At 42.4% G+C, this 13,212-nt stretch overlaps 1 protein-coding gene across 1 annotated transcript in view; it reads left to right on the forward strand.

Moving 5' to 3' along the window:
- ADAMTSL3 (ADAMTS like 3) overlaps positions 1-13,212 on the forward strand; it is a 536,839-nt gene that overhangs the window by 451,394 nt on the left and 72,233 nt on the right. Inside the window, exons 18-20 of the mRNA XM_088472851.1 lie at positions 3,138-3,333; positions 5,518-5,697; positions 6,440-6,593. Of these exons, the coding sequence (XP_088328977.1) occupies positions 3,138-3,333; positions 5,518-5,697; positions 6,440-6,593 (530 nt within the window). The remainder of the gene's footprint in view (positions 1-3,137; positions 3,334-5,517; positions 5,698-6,439; positions 6,594-13,212) is intronic.

Consider the following 13,212-nt stretch of genomic DNA (forward strand, 5'->3'; position numbering starts at 1 on the left):
AAACGATCGGGATCAGCAAATTGGGGAACTTTAACATGCAGAGTTTCCCCGATTCCCCGACGGATTGCGATCATTGACGTCCATGGATGGGTGGTTTTGATTGCCAATCGTTAGATTAAATTAGTGACAAGTGATCTGGTAACTGGTACGCTGATGTAGGGCATACAGAACTTTTAATCAGGACCTGCTGTCTGAATAGCTTTCTCAATTCCACTTACCTGAGCAAATCTGCTTCCCATCACATCAAGCAACACACCCACGGGGCAGAGGTACTAAGCTCTGGAAAGTAATAAATTGGAGAGTATTAAACTACCAACCATTCAGTTCCTAACTGTCATTTTTCAAACAGCCTGTAACTTGACATTTAGGAGTTGAGTTGCTGGTAATTTAGCACTCTCCAATTTATCACTTTCCAGAGCTTAGTACATCTCCCCCAAAGTGTGATATGTGCCTGTATTGATCCACTATAATTAGCAATCACATATGCCTTCCACATGGCACCACAAACAGAATTGTCCTGGCCCGGGAAACATATGCACATGGGCTTCCTTGCCAAGACACCAGAACCAAAAGCAGCTGCTAGGTTTTATGTAAATATGTGTTATCTTTTCTCTAATTGTATCAGAATTCCAGGCAAAATGTTTGTGTGAAGGATCCGTTTTACTTACGGTACTCGTTTTAATGCATAGTCATTTTATAAGATTATAACATTTCTTTAAACACAGCCTCAGTTATGAAAAATACAAATAATAAAATATAATTCAGAGTTAATGAAAAGTTTGGTAACTGACAAGCTGTCTTGATTAATTCTCAAGTAAGCAAAGCTGGAGTTCCTGGAACTCTTATTTTGATCATTTTGCAAATAACATTAAACTATCAATCAAACAAGTCAGTCGAAACTATTCATATCTACAATGGAAACACAGTATAATATTTATACTGCATTGGTAGTTGGACATCTTGTTTCCAGTGAATTTAATTGACATTACATATTTGATTTAAATTTAAGTTACAATATGACAAAATACTATGCGACCACAAAGTATATTTCAATGTTATTTGCTATGTAGTAAAACATGGGGCATGATTAGCTCAATGAAACATAGGGACGGAAGCAAGAGTTGAAATATGCTTAGATATTTTATAAAAGGTAATCTTGGACAGATGGTAATACAATTACAGAAGCTAGACATGCACAGATTCATTTAGCAGAAAGATGCACAGGTTCATTGGAAAGTTTACTAAGGCAATTTCAGAGGCCCCAGTGAGGTGCTTTTACTCAGAGTAGTGCTCGCGTGTTTATAATCATAGCAGAAGGTGATCTGAGAGAAAAAACAGGAAAATATTGAGGGAAAATCAGCTTCTAGATTAGGGGTGGGCAATAAGCGCCCCCCCCCAGCTGTTGTAGAACTACACATCCCAGCATGACCTGACACAGTTTTGCTATTTGGCCATGCTAAAACTGTTGCATGGCATGCTGGGATGTGTTGACAGCTGGAGGGCCGCTTATTGCCCACCCCCTGTAATCTAGAGCCTATTCATAGGCCTGAATGGACAGTTAGGTAACACATGGTTTTCAGCCTTTCTACCTACAATAGATTTTAAAATCAACGTGCAATTTGAATTGAGTTATGTAAAAGTAAGAACTGTAATATCACTGTTTACATCCATAGTCATGTGTATTAGATTGTATTTAATGGGATGTAGTAATGAGTCTCAATGCCGACAGCAGAATCCCTGCAAGGGCTGTAACATAGGCGTCGAAATACCAACGCCTATGTTAATCCCCACGCCGGAACGCAGAGGACGCCAGCCTGAAAGAAGGTAAGTCCAAGGCGCCCTAAGTGTTAACCATTGGGGGGGGAGGATTAGTATTAGGAAGTCTAGCGGGGTTAGCGTTAGGTTTGGGGGGGGAGAGATTAGGGTTAGGCACCCCTAGGAGGGAGGGTTAGGCACCACCGGGGGGAGGTTAGGTTTAGGCGCCTCCACGGGAGGGTTATGTTTAGGGTGCAGGGAGGGGGTGTTAGTTTTAGGCACCCTGGGGGGGAGGTTAGGGTTAGGCACTAAGGGGAGAGGTTAGGGTTAGGCACCACTAAGGGAGGGTTAGAGTTAGAGGGGGGACAGGGGAGGGTTAGTATACTTACCTACCCCAGTCGGGATCTCCTCATGTCGGGCATTCGCTGTAGGGATTTGAACCGGCGGCTAAACAGCCGCCGAAATTTATTTAATGGATACTTTGCAATTGCTTCACTTTAGCAAGTAGATGTGTTAGAGAACATTCCAAGCTGCAGTCCATGCAATATAGTAAGTTGGTCCAACAAGAGAATAGACCTCTGGTTAGTGCTATTCACATGGGTTCCACACCTGGGTTTCTGAAGCACGAGGCTCATGTGGCTGACACATAATCTCCACCTATACACAGAGATGTAAACGGCATCACCCACTAGTCTGTGTTTTACATTGTTTATTTGCATGTTGGCATACATGCCTACCCTATTAGAAGTCGCGGGAGACTCTCGATTTTTCGGGTAACCCCCCCCGCACCCCCGGAAGGCTAGGTACTTCTCCCACATTCAGCCTACTTCCTAGTGAAGTGGGCAGAATAGGAGAATTTTCTAGCGGATCGGCAGGTCCGCGAGTAGGGGCGTAACCTAATGATGCAGTTCTATGGGAATTGCGACATTTGGCCCTGTCCCCTTATTTAAATATGTGCCGTTCGCGGCAAATTTATGTGATGGGGTGGGGCTTAATGACACTTCCGGTCCTGCCCCCCACACCTCCCATCTGCTTCTCTTCCATGGGCTTCTCCGAGGTAGGAAAAAGCAAATGTCGGCAAGTATGATGTTTGGGCGGTAAAAGGCGGGTTAAATTCAGTGTAATCACATTTATAGAATGATCTGTGTCACATACTGGCGAGGCACAAGTTAATTTTAGGTGAGTTCCAAATTCCTTCAGTTAGATAAATATACTCAGGTTAATAGAGGAACAAATGGTAATAAGAGCTGTACTTACCACGTGGTGCATAGAGATGTGAATGTGATGCGTCTGAAGCTGAAATACTAAGGTTGATTATAAAATGCCAGAGAATGTTTTTGTGTTGTGACCTTAATGTATATAATACTATTTTTATATAACAGGTGGCAGACTGGGTCCTGGAGTCAGTGCTCTGCTACATGTGGGGTTGGAATACAGACAAGAGATGTGCATTGTTCCAGCCTGACTGAGTCTAATAACAATTCTGAGCATGAGTGCGATGGGGAAAAGCCTTCAGCATTGCAGCCTTGCAACCAGATTGATTGTTCTCCAGCTTGGCATGTAGAAGACTGGCAACAGGTATTCACATACACATTCTTTACAGTATTAGATATATTTTATACAGCAATCTGAACCTTCTAGCTCACTGCAGAATTTCTGTAATTTATATTCATCAACATTAAAGTTGCCCGATACACATGCGGAAACGCTAGTTCCTACATATTTAAGGTAATGGGCCATTTATTATCAGGGGTCCGATAGGACCACCTGATATTCAGCAAACTTCGAAAACTTAAAGAGAAAACACAATCTTCAGATGGAGCTTGTTCTCGTAGCCCCTCTCCTTCCTATGGGAAGGAGTTCCGGGGATGCGAAGAGGGATCTAAGCAGATACCTCCATCGCCTCCTCACTGACTCCCCGGTGGCTTTGCGCATTCGTGGCCTTAGGTCACGCATGTTGGAGAAGCCAGAGATGGGGACAGTAAGTAACGCTGCTACTTTTGTAGCAGTGCTACAAATCGTGGGGACAGCTGCTTTTTAGAGCAGCTACCCCCGCAATGGAGCAATGATGAATTGCTCCTGTGATAAGTATCCCCTGCGGTTATGATGAATAGGCCCTTTATTCTGTAAATGTACAGTGCCTGGCAAGCATAACATGCATAACATTGTTCCATGTGTTCTTATTCATGAGACCTCAGTGTTAGGACTGGGGAGAGGGAGAGATGTAAAGCTTTTAAAGAGTGGAAAAGTTGCCTATAGTAACCAATCTGCTACTTGCTAGCATTTGCTAAGTACATTCTATGAAATGATAGGTAGAAGCATACTTGCCAACTCTCCCTCATTGTCAGGGAGACTCCCTGAAATAGTAGCAATCTCCCTGTCTCCCTGAAGAGTCTAGAAATCTCCCTCATTTCATCCTTACCCCCATTATGAAGCTGTTATATATACATTCAAATGGGATCATTAGTGTCACTTCCTTGCATTGGTTATTATAAGGCACAATGATCCCTATGAATTTCTGAAAAGTATTAGTGTTTTCATCAACAAACAGATCTTACTAACTGCTTTTGGGCTGGTTACATTTTAGTGTAAGTCAGTATTAGGACACGCCTCTCAGATTTATCAGTACACGCCTACTGTAACACGCGCTCATAGGTGCTGCTTTCACAATCTCCCTGAAATGCTTCTTCAAAAGTAGGCAAGTATGGGTAGAAGCTGGTTGGTTGTTATGGGTAACTTCTCCGCTTCTCTACTTTTTAGTACTTTTTAGGACACTTAACTTCCTATTGTCTAATGTACCTATGACTACTGATATTACAGTGAATATTATCCCAACAAAGGTATAGACAGATTTCTAGTTGAGGCTTCGATGCTGACCTCCCACCACTTATCCCCTCACCCATCACAATGTTCTTCTGGGGAACAGCTAGACATCAGTGGAAATGTGTGATATGGAGTAATATTTGCACTTCTGCAAACTTACCTGGTTGTAAATATGCCCTTGGATTGCAGATTCAGAAGTCTAAAATATAATGTGACATATTATTAATATACCCTGAGCAAGAGCCAGTGATTCAGTCCATGAAAACATGAGGCCATTAGATAACACACTGGATGGATTTGGCGGCGTTGCACACTCTTCTGCTGAGATGTCTGGACAAGTGACACTGCTGTGTGTAAAGACACTCTTGTTCTGTACAGTATGCAGTCAGGAAGCTGATGGTCGAAATGCCGACTGCCGGCTTCCCGACTCTGTAATCCCGACAGAGGACTAATGATAGGCGTTGAAATCCTGACGCCTATCATCTCTACGCTGGGAGCCCGACGCCTGGCATACCGAATGAAGGTAGGCCAGGAGCGGACAGCCGCGGTGGGGGAAGGGTTAGGGGCTCCCGGGGGAGACTTAGGGTTAACTACCCCCCTGGGAGGGTTAGGGTTAGGCAAGGGGAAGGGGGGGTTAGGGATAGGCACCCCCCCCCCGGGAGGGTTAGGTTTAGGTACTTACAGGGGGGGGGGGTTGGGGACTAGGGGGGGGGGATTAGGGTTAGGAACCCCTTAGGGAGGGTTAGGGTTGGGGGGGAGAAGGTTAGGTATAGTTAGTTTACTTACCTGTCGGGATCTTCACTGCTGCCGGTCTTCCGGCGTCGGGATTGGTCATTCAAACCGATCCCGTTCTGTACAGCATAGGTGACTTGTGCCATGCTATACCCTGTGACTGGAGTGATACTGATAGCCTGAACAATGCCTTGTTTGTGTTCTTAGTGTTCCCGGATGTGTGGGGGAGGTGTCCAAAACCGCAAAGTGAGCTGCAAACAGTTGTTAGCAGATGGGAGCTTTATGAAGCTTTCAGAAGAAATGTGCCAGATACAAAAGCCGGCTAGTCAGAAACCTTGTGGTAAAGTTGATTGCCCCCTGCAGTTAACTACAGGAGAATGGTCCAAGGTTAGTGATATCCACAAATGGTGCCATGATAAATAGTACATGACAGTGTAATTTGTTGGTTCCTCAGGGGCTCAGCAATTAACTGGTAAAGGCGCGTCCACCTAATGTTGTTTTTTTATTATGATTGCTTTGATCAAGTATATGTTTAACTTTGCAGTCATTTGTACTGTATCCAGTCGCTGGCTCCTTTATTCTGTCTGTGACTGCTCTGAACTCTTACAGAACCACGTGGCTGAAGGATAAATTGATCAATGAGAGTTTAGCAGGTTTATTTGTTAATTAATTTGTTTGTTAATATGTGTCGTCTGCAGTTTTGCAGAGAGATAAAGGGCCTGATTCAGAGGTGGACGAAGTGGTGATGTCGGACGCAAGTGTCCGATGTTTTCAGTCTGTGCATGCATACATATAGCACTGGGCATGTGTCCCGGTGGTTACCACTGTGCGACCGCGTCTGCTTGGACCAATTTAGGAATGTGTATGCCTTTACCAAAATCACCGCCATAAATTCTGTGGCAAAGACTTCAAAAATCTTCACTCTGTAAAACCATCGATTGAGAAATAAAGCCCAGAATTCTGACATATTCTACCATATGGGTATAGCTATGGGTATACATATGGGTATAGGTATGGGTATACGTATAGGAATGGGTATGCAGATAGTTTAAAGCCTCACTTTATCATCAAATACATTTTAATTTCCAATGGCAACAGAGATTTCCTGACTGTGTGTGTGTTAATGTAGTGCTCTGTGAGATGCGGTGTTGGAGTCCAGAGGAGGACGCTGGTCTGTCAGAAGATAACATCTAAGGGACAAATCGTTATTGTGAATAAATCCCTATGTCATGGACTTCCTATCCCAGCACTTGTTAGAGCATGTCGTGTGGGGCCATGTCACAGTAAGTATGTTTTATGTGCTGGATACTTATACTAATAGTACTACATCATATATAGGGAATTCAGGCACAGTTAATTGAAAGATCACTACTAGGATGCGGAAGCTTTAAAGTGGACCTGTCACCACTATACAAAACTACATTGTTGTATCAAAAGGCAAACATTACCTTTACTTTATTATTTAGGTTAATATTTCTCTGTATGAACTCTTAAATAATTAAATATTGCAGACATGTGAGTTGTTTTACAGGTAAATGTTTTGGAGAACCTGATGGTAAATATATAATGAAGGCAAAGATAGTCGTAATACATGGAATAGGGATCTGTGTAGGGATCTTTTCCATCATCTACTAAAGCCCAGTGACAGGGGGCCATGTTTCTCCTCCCCCTCATTAGCCTTCTGGTACTACTGACATTAGGAAGCAAATATCAGCAGGGAAGGCAGGTTATAGGTTGATAGGAAGAGGAGAATACTTTGTGGCATATGGGGAAATGTACCATACCTTTTAAAGAGTGGAAAAGTTGCCCATAGCAACTAGCTTCTCCCTATCTTTATAGAATGTACATGATAAATTCTGGCTACTAACCAACTGGTTGCTATGGGCAACTTCTTCACTCTTTAGAAGCTTTGATACATCTCCCACATACATTGAGTGTGACGGAGCTCCCTAGAGTAATGTTATGTACAGTAAGGGCCGTATTCAGTTAGTTGCGAAAAGCCATTTTCGGCGAAAAAGTTTCGCCGGTGGCGTTATTTCACCTGCGGAAACTTATCTCCGTATTCAGTTGTGGAGACTTTTCGCCGGTGCGGAAACTCAATGCATTGAACCTGCCTATGAATAGCAGTCGAAAAAAACTGCAGAATTGCAGTTTTGGGGTGCAGAGGTGGGAAAACCACCCTGCACCCTTAGGACAGGTCCCCAAAGGTAAACTGCATCAAAAAAATCCTAAAAAAATGTAAGTACACCCCAAGAAATGACTTTGAAAAAGGTGGTGAAAAATTTCAAAGTTGGGGTACAAACTTAAAAACTAGCTAAATAGACGTTGGGGCTGTCTGGAAGTATGGGGTAGGTGTTTTTTGGATTGCAATTGCTTGCTGAAGGTGTTTTTCAAGTTTTTTAAACCCTCACTTTTGCGAATTTTAATCATGCTTGCACCCATTTTCATGTACCCCAATTTTGCTGGGACTAGTTATTTTCACCAGAAACAACTCCTAAATGCTATTCTTCACCACTTGTGCAAATACGTGAATTAGCAGCTAATGAGAGCATTTAAGTACCCCAAATAGCTTCAGCAGGGCTATTCGGGGCCATCTACCATGATCCCCAATGTTAGTGCATCATTTGGGGGGTGTCAGGCTGATTTCCCCAAATTTGACAGCACTTTTCGCCTGTTTGCGTTTCGCCGGGTGCAGTTTTCGACGATTTCTAATTGAATACAGGGATAAGCGGGGACACGTGCGAGACTTTTCCACATGGAAAACCAGCGCTGACGGTGAAAAGTCTGGCATGCAAAAGTACGGGACTTTTCGCACCTAAATGAATATGCCCGATAGAGCGAAAAGTTTGCAATGTGAAATCTGGGTTTCATATAGGAAAAGAGCACTTACTGTAATGTCATAAATGCTTTCATTGTGAGAAGTGAAAGGCCACACAATGTGTTAATTTAGTACCGTCTGTTTTGATGCCACTAGAAACAGATATCTGTTCATTTGATGAATAGTTTTTTGCTAAGCTCTTCATGTATTTGGGAAACCAGTCACTTCTTATCATTCAACAATAACTTCTTACAGATGTGCCCACATACATCTATCCTCCGTGCGCTTCAAGTCGCGCCACACATAACGTGGGAGCTCAGTGTGACTCGGTAGCGCAGAGTGTTTTTTCGTGCGTCTTTCTACCTTCAAATGCGTCTGATTCGCACAATGATGCGAATAGATAGCACTAACAGCTTCTGCTGATTAAAATGATATGCAGCATGCCTATGTTCTCTGAGTGAGTATGGGTGTATCTGCATGCGAAATGCTATGTTACAGTGTCAGTGGCTGTAACACTGTTACGTAGCATTTCGTATGCAGATACATCCACAGATGCACAGAGAACATAGACATACTACATAGCACAAGCAGCTTCTGCTGATTAAAATGATATCTATTTGCACCGTTATGCGAATAAGACACAGTTGAAGGTAAAAAGACGCACAAAAAGACGCTCTGCGCTACTGAGTAATGACACGGCATGGCGCGACTTGAAGGGCTGTTTAACGCGCCAGGAGGCTAGATGTATGTGGACCCATCTGTAGGTTACTTACCACACATTGCTTCTGTGCATGACTAGAAGGGTGTGTCTGAGGGGAGCACATGCTGTACAGCAACACTCTCCCTCATATGCGCTCCAGCACTCACATTCACCATGCATTCACCTGGAATGTGTTATACAGATGTGCAGCGTGTGGTAGTTGCTCAGCTATTGCGGCTGACATGATATGTTCTGAGAATCTGGTCCCTCAGCTGGGCCACACAATACAGACCAGTGTCAGATTGCATTGGCTCTATGAAAGCTTGTATCCGCACCTAATAACATCAGAGCTGTGGCGCAAACTAACCTTGGACTAGCTGATTAGTGGTGAGAAGACCTTTACATCCAATCATGGGTTCCTCACCTGTACACAGTATGATTGTACTGCGCTGGCACTAAGAACACAGGGCGGATGGGAAAACCTCTGATGGGAAAAGCTCTGGAGATTAGGATGTCTGTACGGCAAGTTCTATTACATGGACCAGCAGAGATGACTTGTTCTTTGCAAGTCTTTGTAATTGAAGAGCAAATATTTCATGTGAGTGCCACAAATCAGAAACAAAAAGCAACACTACATCCAGGGAATATGCCTTATATGAATAAAATTAACATGTTTATTTTTTAAACATGTGGGAATATTGTAGTATGAAAACAAAAATCACAATTCTTTCCATATAAGTGAAGTCACATACAGTAGAGAGTGGACTATCTACTAAGCAACGTTATGCAGACACCATGTGGCAAATTGAGTTGACTATTTTATAAGGTGGCTAATGGCTTAGCACTGCAAAGAGCTATAAATATGGCACACGGTGACCTGGGGGTCTTCGAAAACACTAAAACAAGCTACAGGTGCAATGAAATGTGGATTTAATGATTTGGGTATGAAAAGAATGTGCAAATGAAAGTGTCACAAGTTTTTTGCTTTTGATGTGAAAAGTTGACAAATTAACTATGCTTAAATCCCGGGCTTGACTGAGGACTGAATATTATGCCTTCATATGATTTTATAGTTAGAAAAAATAGTTCTAACAGCTCCCGCATAATAAGAGACTTTCTTCACTTGGGCTTTATTTCAGATTAAAATGCCAACCGGCTGGCTGAGATTGTAGCACATTTAAAACCCCAATGGAGTTCCAGGAATGTTCTTGGCATGAGGTTAAAAAAAGAGCTACATATCTTAGTTGGTGTAATTAATTGCAGAAAGCTGAGGCAATGACTTTGAAGTGTGTGGTAGATGGTGAAGAGTGATTTTCAAAAACATTGGCATCATTCACTCAATTTACATTAAGGTGGAAGTTAACAAACTTTCTGAGTCTTGCCACATTACAAATACGCTGAAGCAGCTCTGTAATTAACACATTGGGCTTAATTTACTAAGTGCACCTGCTTTTGCACTGTAGTGTCTCTATACTCCACCTGGAACACTTTAAGGTAGATATCTCCTCTCTCCTCACTGCAAACTAAAGTTCTCCTCTATGCGGAGAGAAGGAAAACTGTGTAAGAGCTGCACTGTGCCACTGGTTTCAAATCCTCAACCAGTTCCAAATTCTGAAGCTGTCACAAAGCTATTTAAGCCTGGGCCTGATGTCACTATAACAAGAAGCCCATGTTCCTCTGCCATAGTGATCAGCACAGGGCTGGTAAGCAACTGGAGTATTTGTAATTGCAATTGTTCCAGTGTAATAGTGTTCCAGTGTAATAGTGTCCCAGTGTAATAGTTTGGGGGGGTATTCAATTAGCCGCAGGGTTTACCCTGCGACTAATTGCCGGCCAAAAACCCTTCAGCGCGGGCAAAGGCTATTCAATTAAATAACGTTTTTCCCTCGACAAAAAATCTCTGACTTTACCTAGCACCTCCATAAGCTGCGAGGTTCAGTCCTACTGCAGGGACTGGCGAACGGTGTAATCCCCGCTAATTGAATAGCTACGACGCGGCAATTAGCCGCTGGATTTATTGAATACCCAACTTTGAGTTCCCTAGTTAATGAAAAAAAAATCACTTAAATGTGAGTTAAATATCAGCTTCCCCAAAAAAGCACATTTTCTTAAAAATACTGTATCATCAACATTTGTTTTCTCCTTCTTGAGCCCTTATTGTTCAAGTGGGAAAACACCCCACAAACCCCAAAATAGCCTATACAAATTACCTGCTATATGACCAAAGCAAAATAATCAAAGCAGGGATCCCCTGGGACTCACTCTCACTCCCTTCTCATTACAAGCCATTAGCCAGGTGGATTTTTAAGGTTTAGAATATTTTTCCCCATTTGGACTAAGATAGTATAGCACTGTAATGTCCAAATCAGTCAGATGGGTGTTACTACAAGGAGAGCCCCAAATCATGCATTCTCCCTTGTTATTGCATTCTCATTCTGTATTGTGGCGAGTGCTGAAAAGGCTAGATAGGTGAGATTAAAAGTTGAATTCAATAACAATGAACTGCAAAATCTACACAGAAGGGAGAAAATCAGTTTCTAAAGGGAGTTACCATATACTTTGTATATTATTAATAAACCTTCCAACTATTAGACTCCTCCAAATGAGATTTACAGTAATGTACTCAAGAGCAGTCCACAAATGGTGACATTGCCATGTCCCAATGGGAGCATAGCACATTCAAGGGCTAGGCTGCCCCTTACACTTTCCCTACAAAAATTTGCATACATTGCTGTGGGGGGATAAAGTTACAGTAAGTTACCGGTGTCCGGAATGGCGCCTCCCAGAATCCAGATGCGGAAAGCCCGATTTGGGATTAAAGATAGGTGTCTAAATCCCAACGCCTATCATTAGCCTGATGACGAAATCCCGACACCGAGGGTTAGGGTTAGGCTAGGGGAAGGGAGGAGGTTAGGGTTAGGCACCACTAAGGGAGGTTTAGGGGGGGGGGCAGGGGAGGGTTAGTGTATTTACCAGCGCCAGTCGGGATGTAAAGCGTTCAGGCTTCCGGCGTCGATATTTCTTCTGGCTAATCAGCCGCCGGCATTACATAGCGATTCCGCTGTAAACGTATGACTAGAGAACATAGGCTATGTAACAAAGTATGTTTTCTCTTTAGATAAATGACCTGTCCATAAAGGTACTGCAACGTTTACAATTGACATGCGTATTTTTGAATGACACGACCGTATTCAATTAGGTGTGATAAGTGACGAATTTGTTGTAAATTATCGCACCTGTAATTTTGCGGTTAACATTGCACAGGGCTGCTGCTGGTGTTTTTTTACTTTTAAAAACAGTTAAAAAAATACTTGCTGCAACCTTGTGCAATGTTTAAAACACCTGTCACATCCATATAGCCCCCCGAAATACCAGACCCAATACGTTAAAGCCATTTTCAATGATTTTTTTTCACCCAAAACTTGACCGATCGTTTATGGCCCAATTACGCAAATTACAGAAAACTTTTGGGGTAATTTATCATTAAGGGGGGGCGGGGGGTGTCCAAACGATTCTGAAAGAAATCCCCACATTTTTAGGCAAAAATAGGGATTTTGCAGTTTTTTTCACCTGGTCTGAGAGGGTGAAAACGTTTTACATTATCTGATTATCGCGGGTGTGTAAATTTACAGCGAAATCGGTGGGTGCGATAATATATTTACCGCAAAATTGGCACTTATCACACCTAATTGAATATGGCCCTAAGGGGTATATTTGCTGAAGGTCAATTATGATTGATTTAAAATCAATCAAAATCGATGTTGTGTTTCTGGGGCTAAGGGGTCTATTTACTAAGCTGTGTTAGGAGATAAAGTGAACGGTGATAAGGTATCAGCCAATCAGCTCCTAACTGCCATTTTTCAAACACAGCCAGTGACATGGCAGTTAGGAGCTGATTGGTTGGTACCTTATCACCGTTCACTTTATTTCCTAACACAGCTTAGTAAATAGACTCCTAAATCACATACTGTATTTACTAACATTTAGCCCCAGAAATATAACATCAATGTTGAGCGATTTTGATCAATTACAAATCAATCAAAATCGACCTTTAGTAAATATTCCCCTTAAAGTAGACTACAGTTTTAAGGAGCAGATTAGCAAGCATATCTAGCCTTACTGATTGAGGAGCTAACTCCTAATGCTCGCTCTGCTTAAAGTGAAAGTTCTCACACAGGCACCTTATAAGCCATTGACAATAGTACATAGTGCACTCAAGGTCATGTCATCTGTTTTCAGCAACAACCCTATAGACAGATTGTTAGTTTTTTCATATAAGGATCATGTATGTGTCCGAGGCTTATGATGTCAATCTGACTAGTCATCTATTTAACTATATACAGTAGAATTTACCCCCTTTAACCTTTTTTTACATTTTATTTTC

The sequence above is a fragment of the Taudactylus pleione genome, unplaced genomic scaffold (genome assembly GCF_031769625.1).
Source record: "Taudactylus pleione unplaced genomic scaffold, aTauple2 ptg000129l, whole genome shotgun sequence".
Classification (NCBI taxonomy): domain Eukaryota; kingdom Metazoa; phylum Chordata; class Amphibia; order Anura; family Myobatrachidae; genus Taudactylus; species Taudactylus pleione.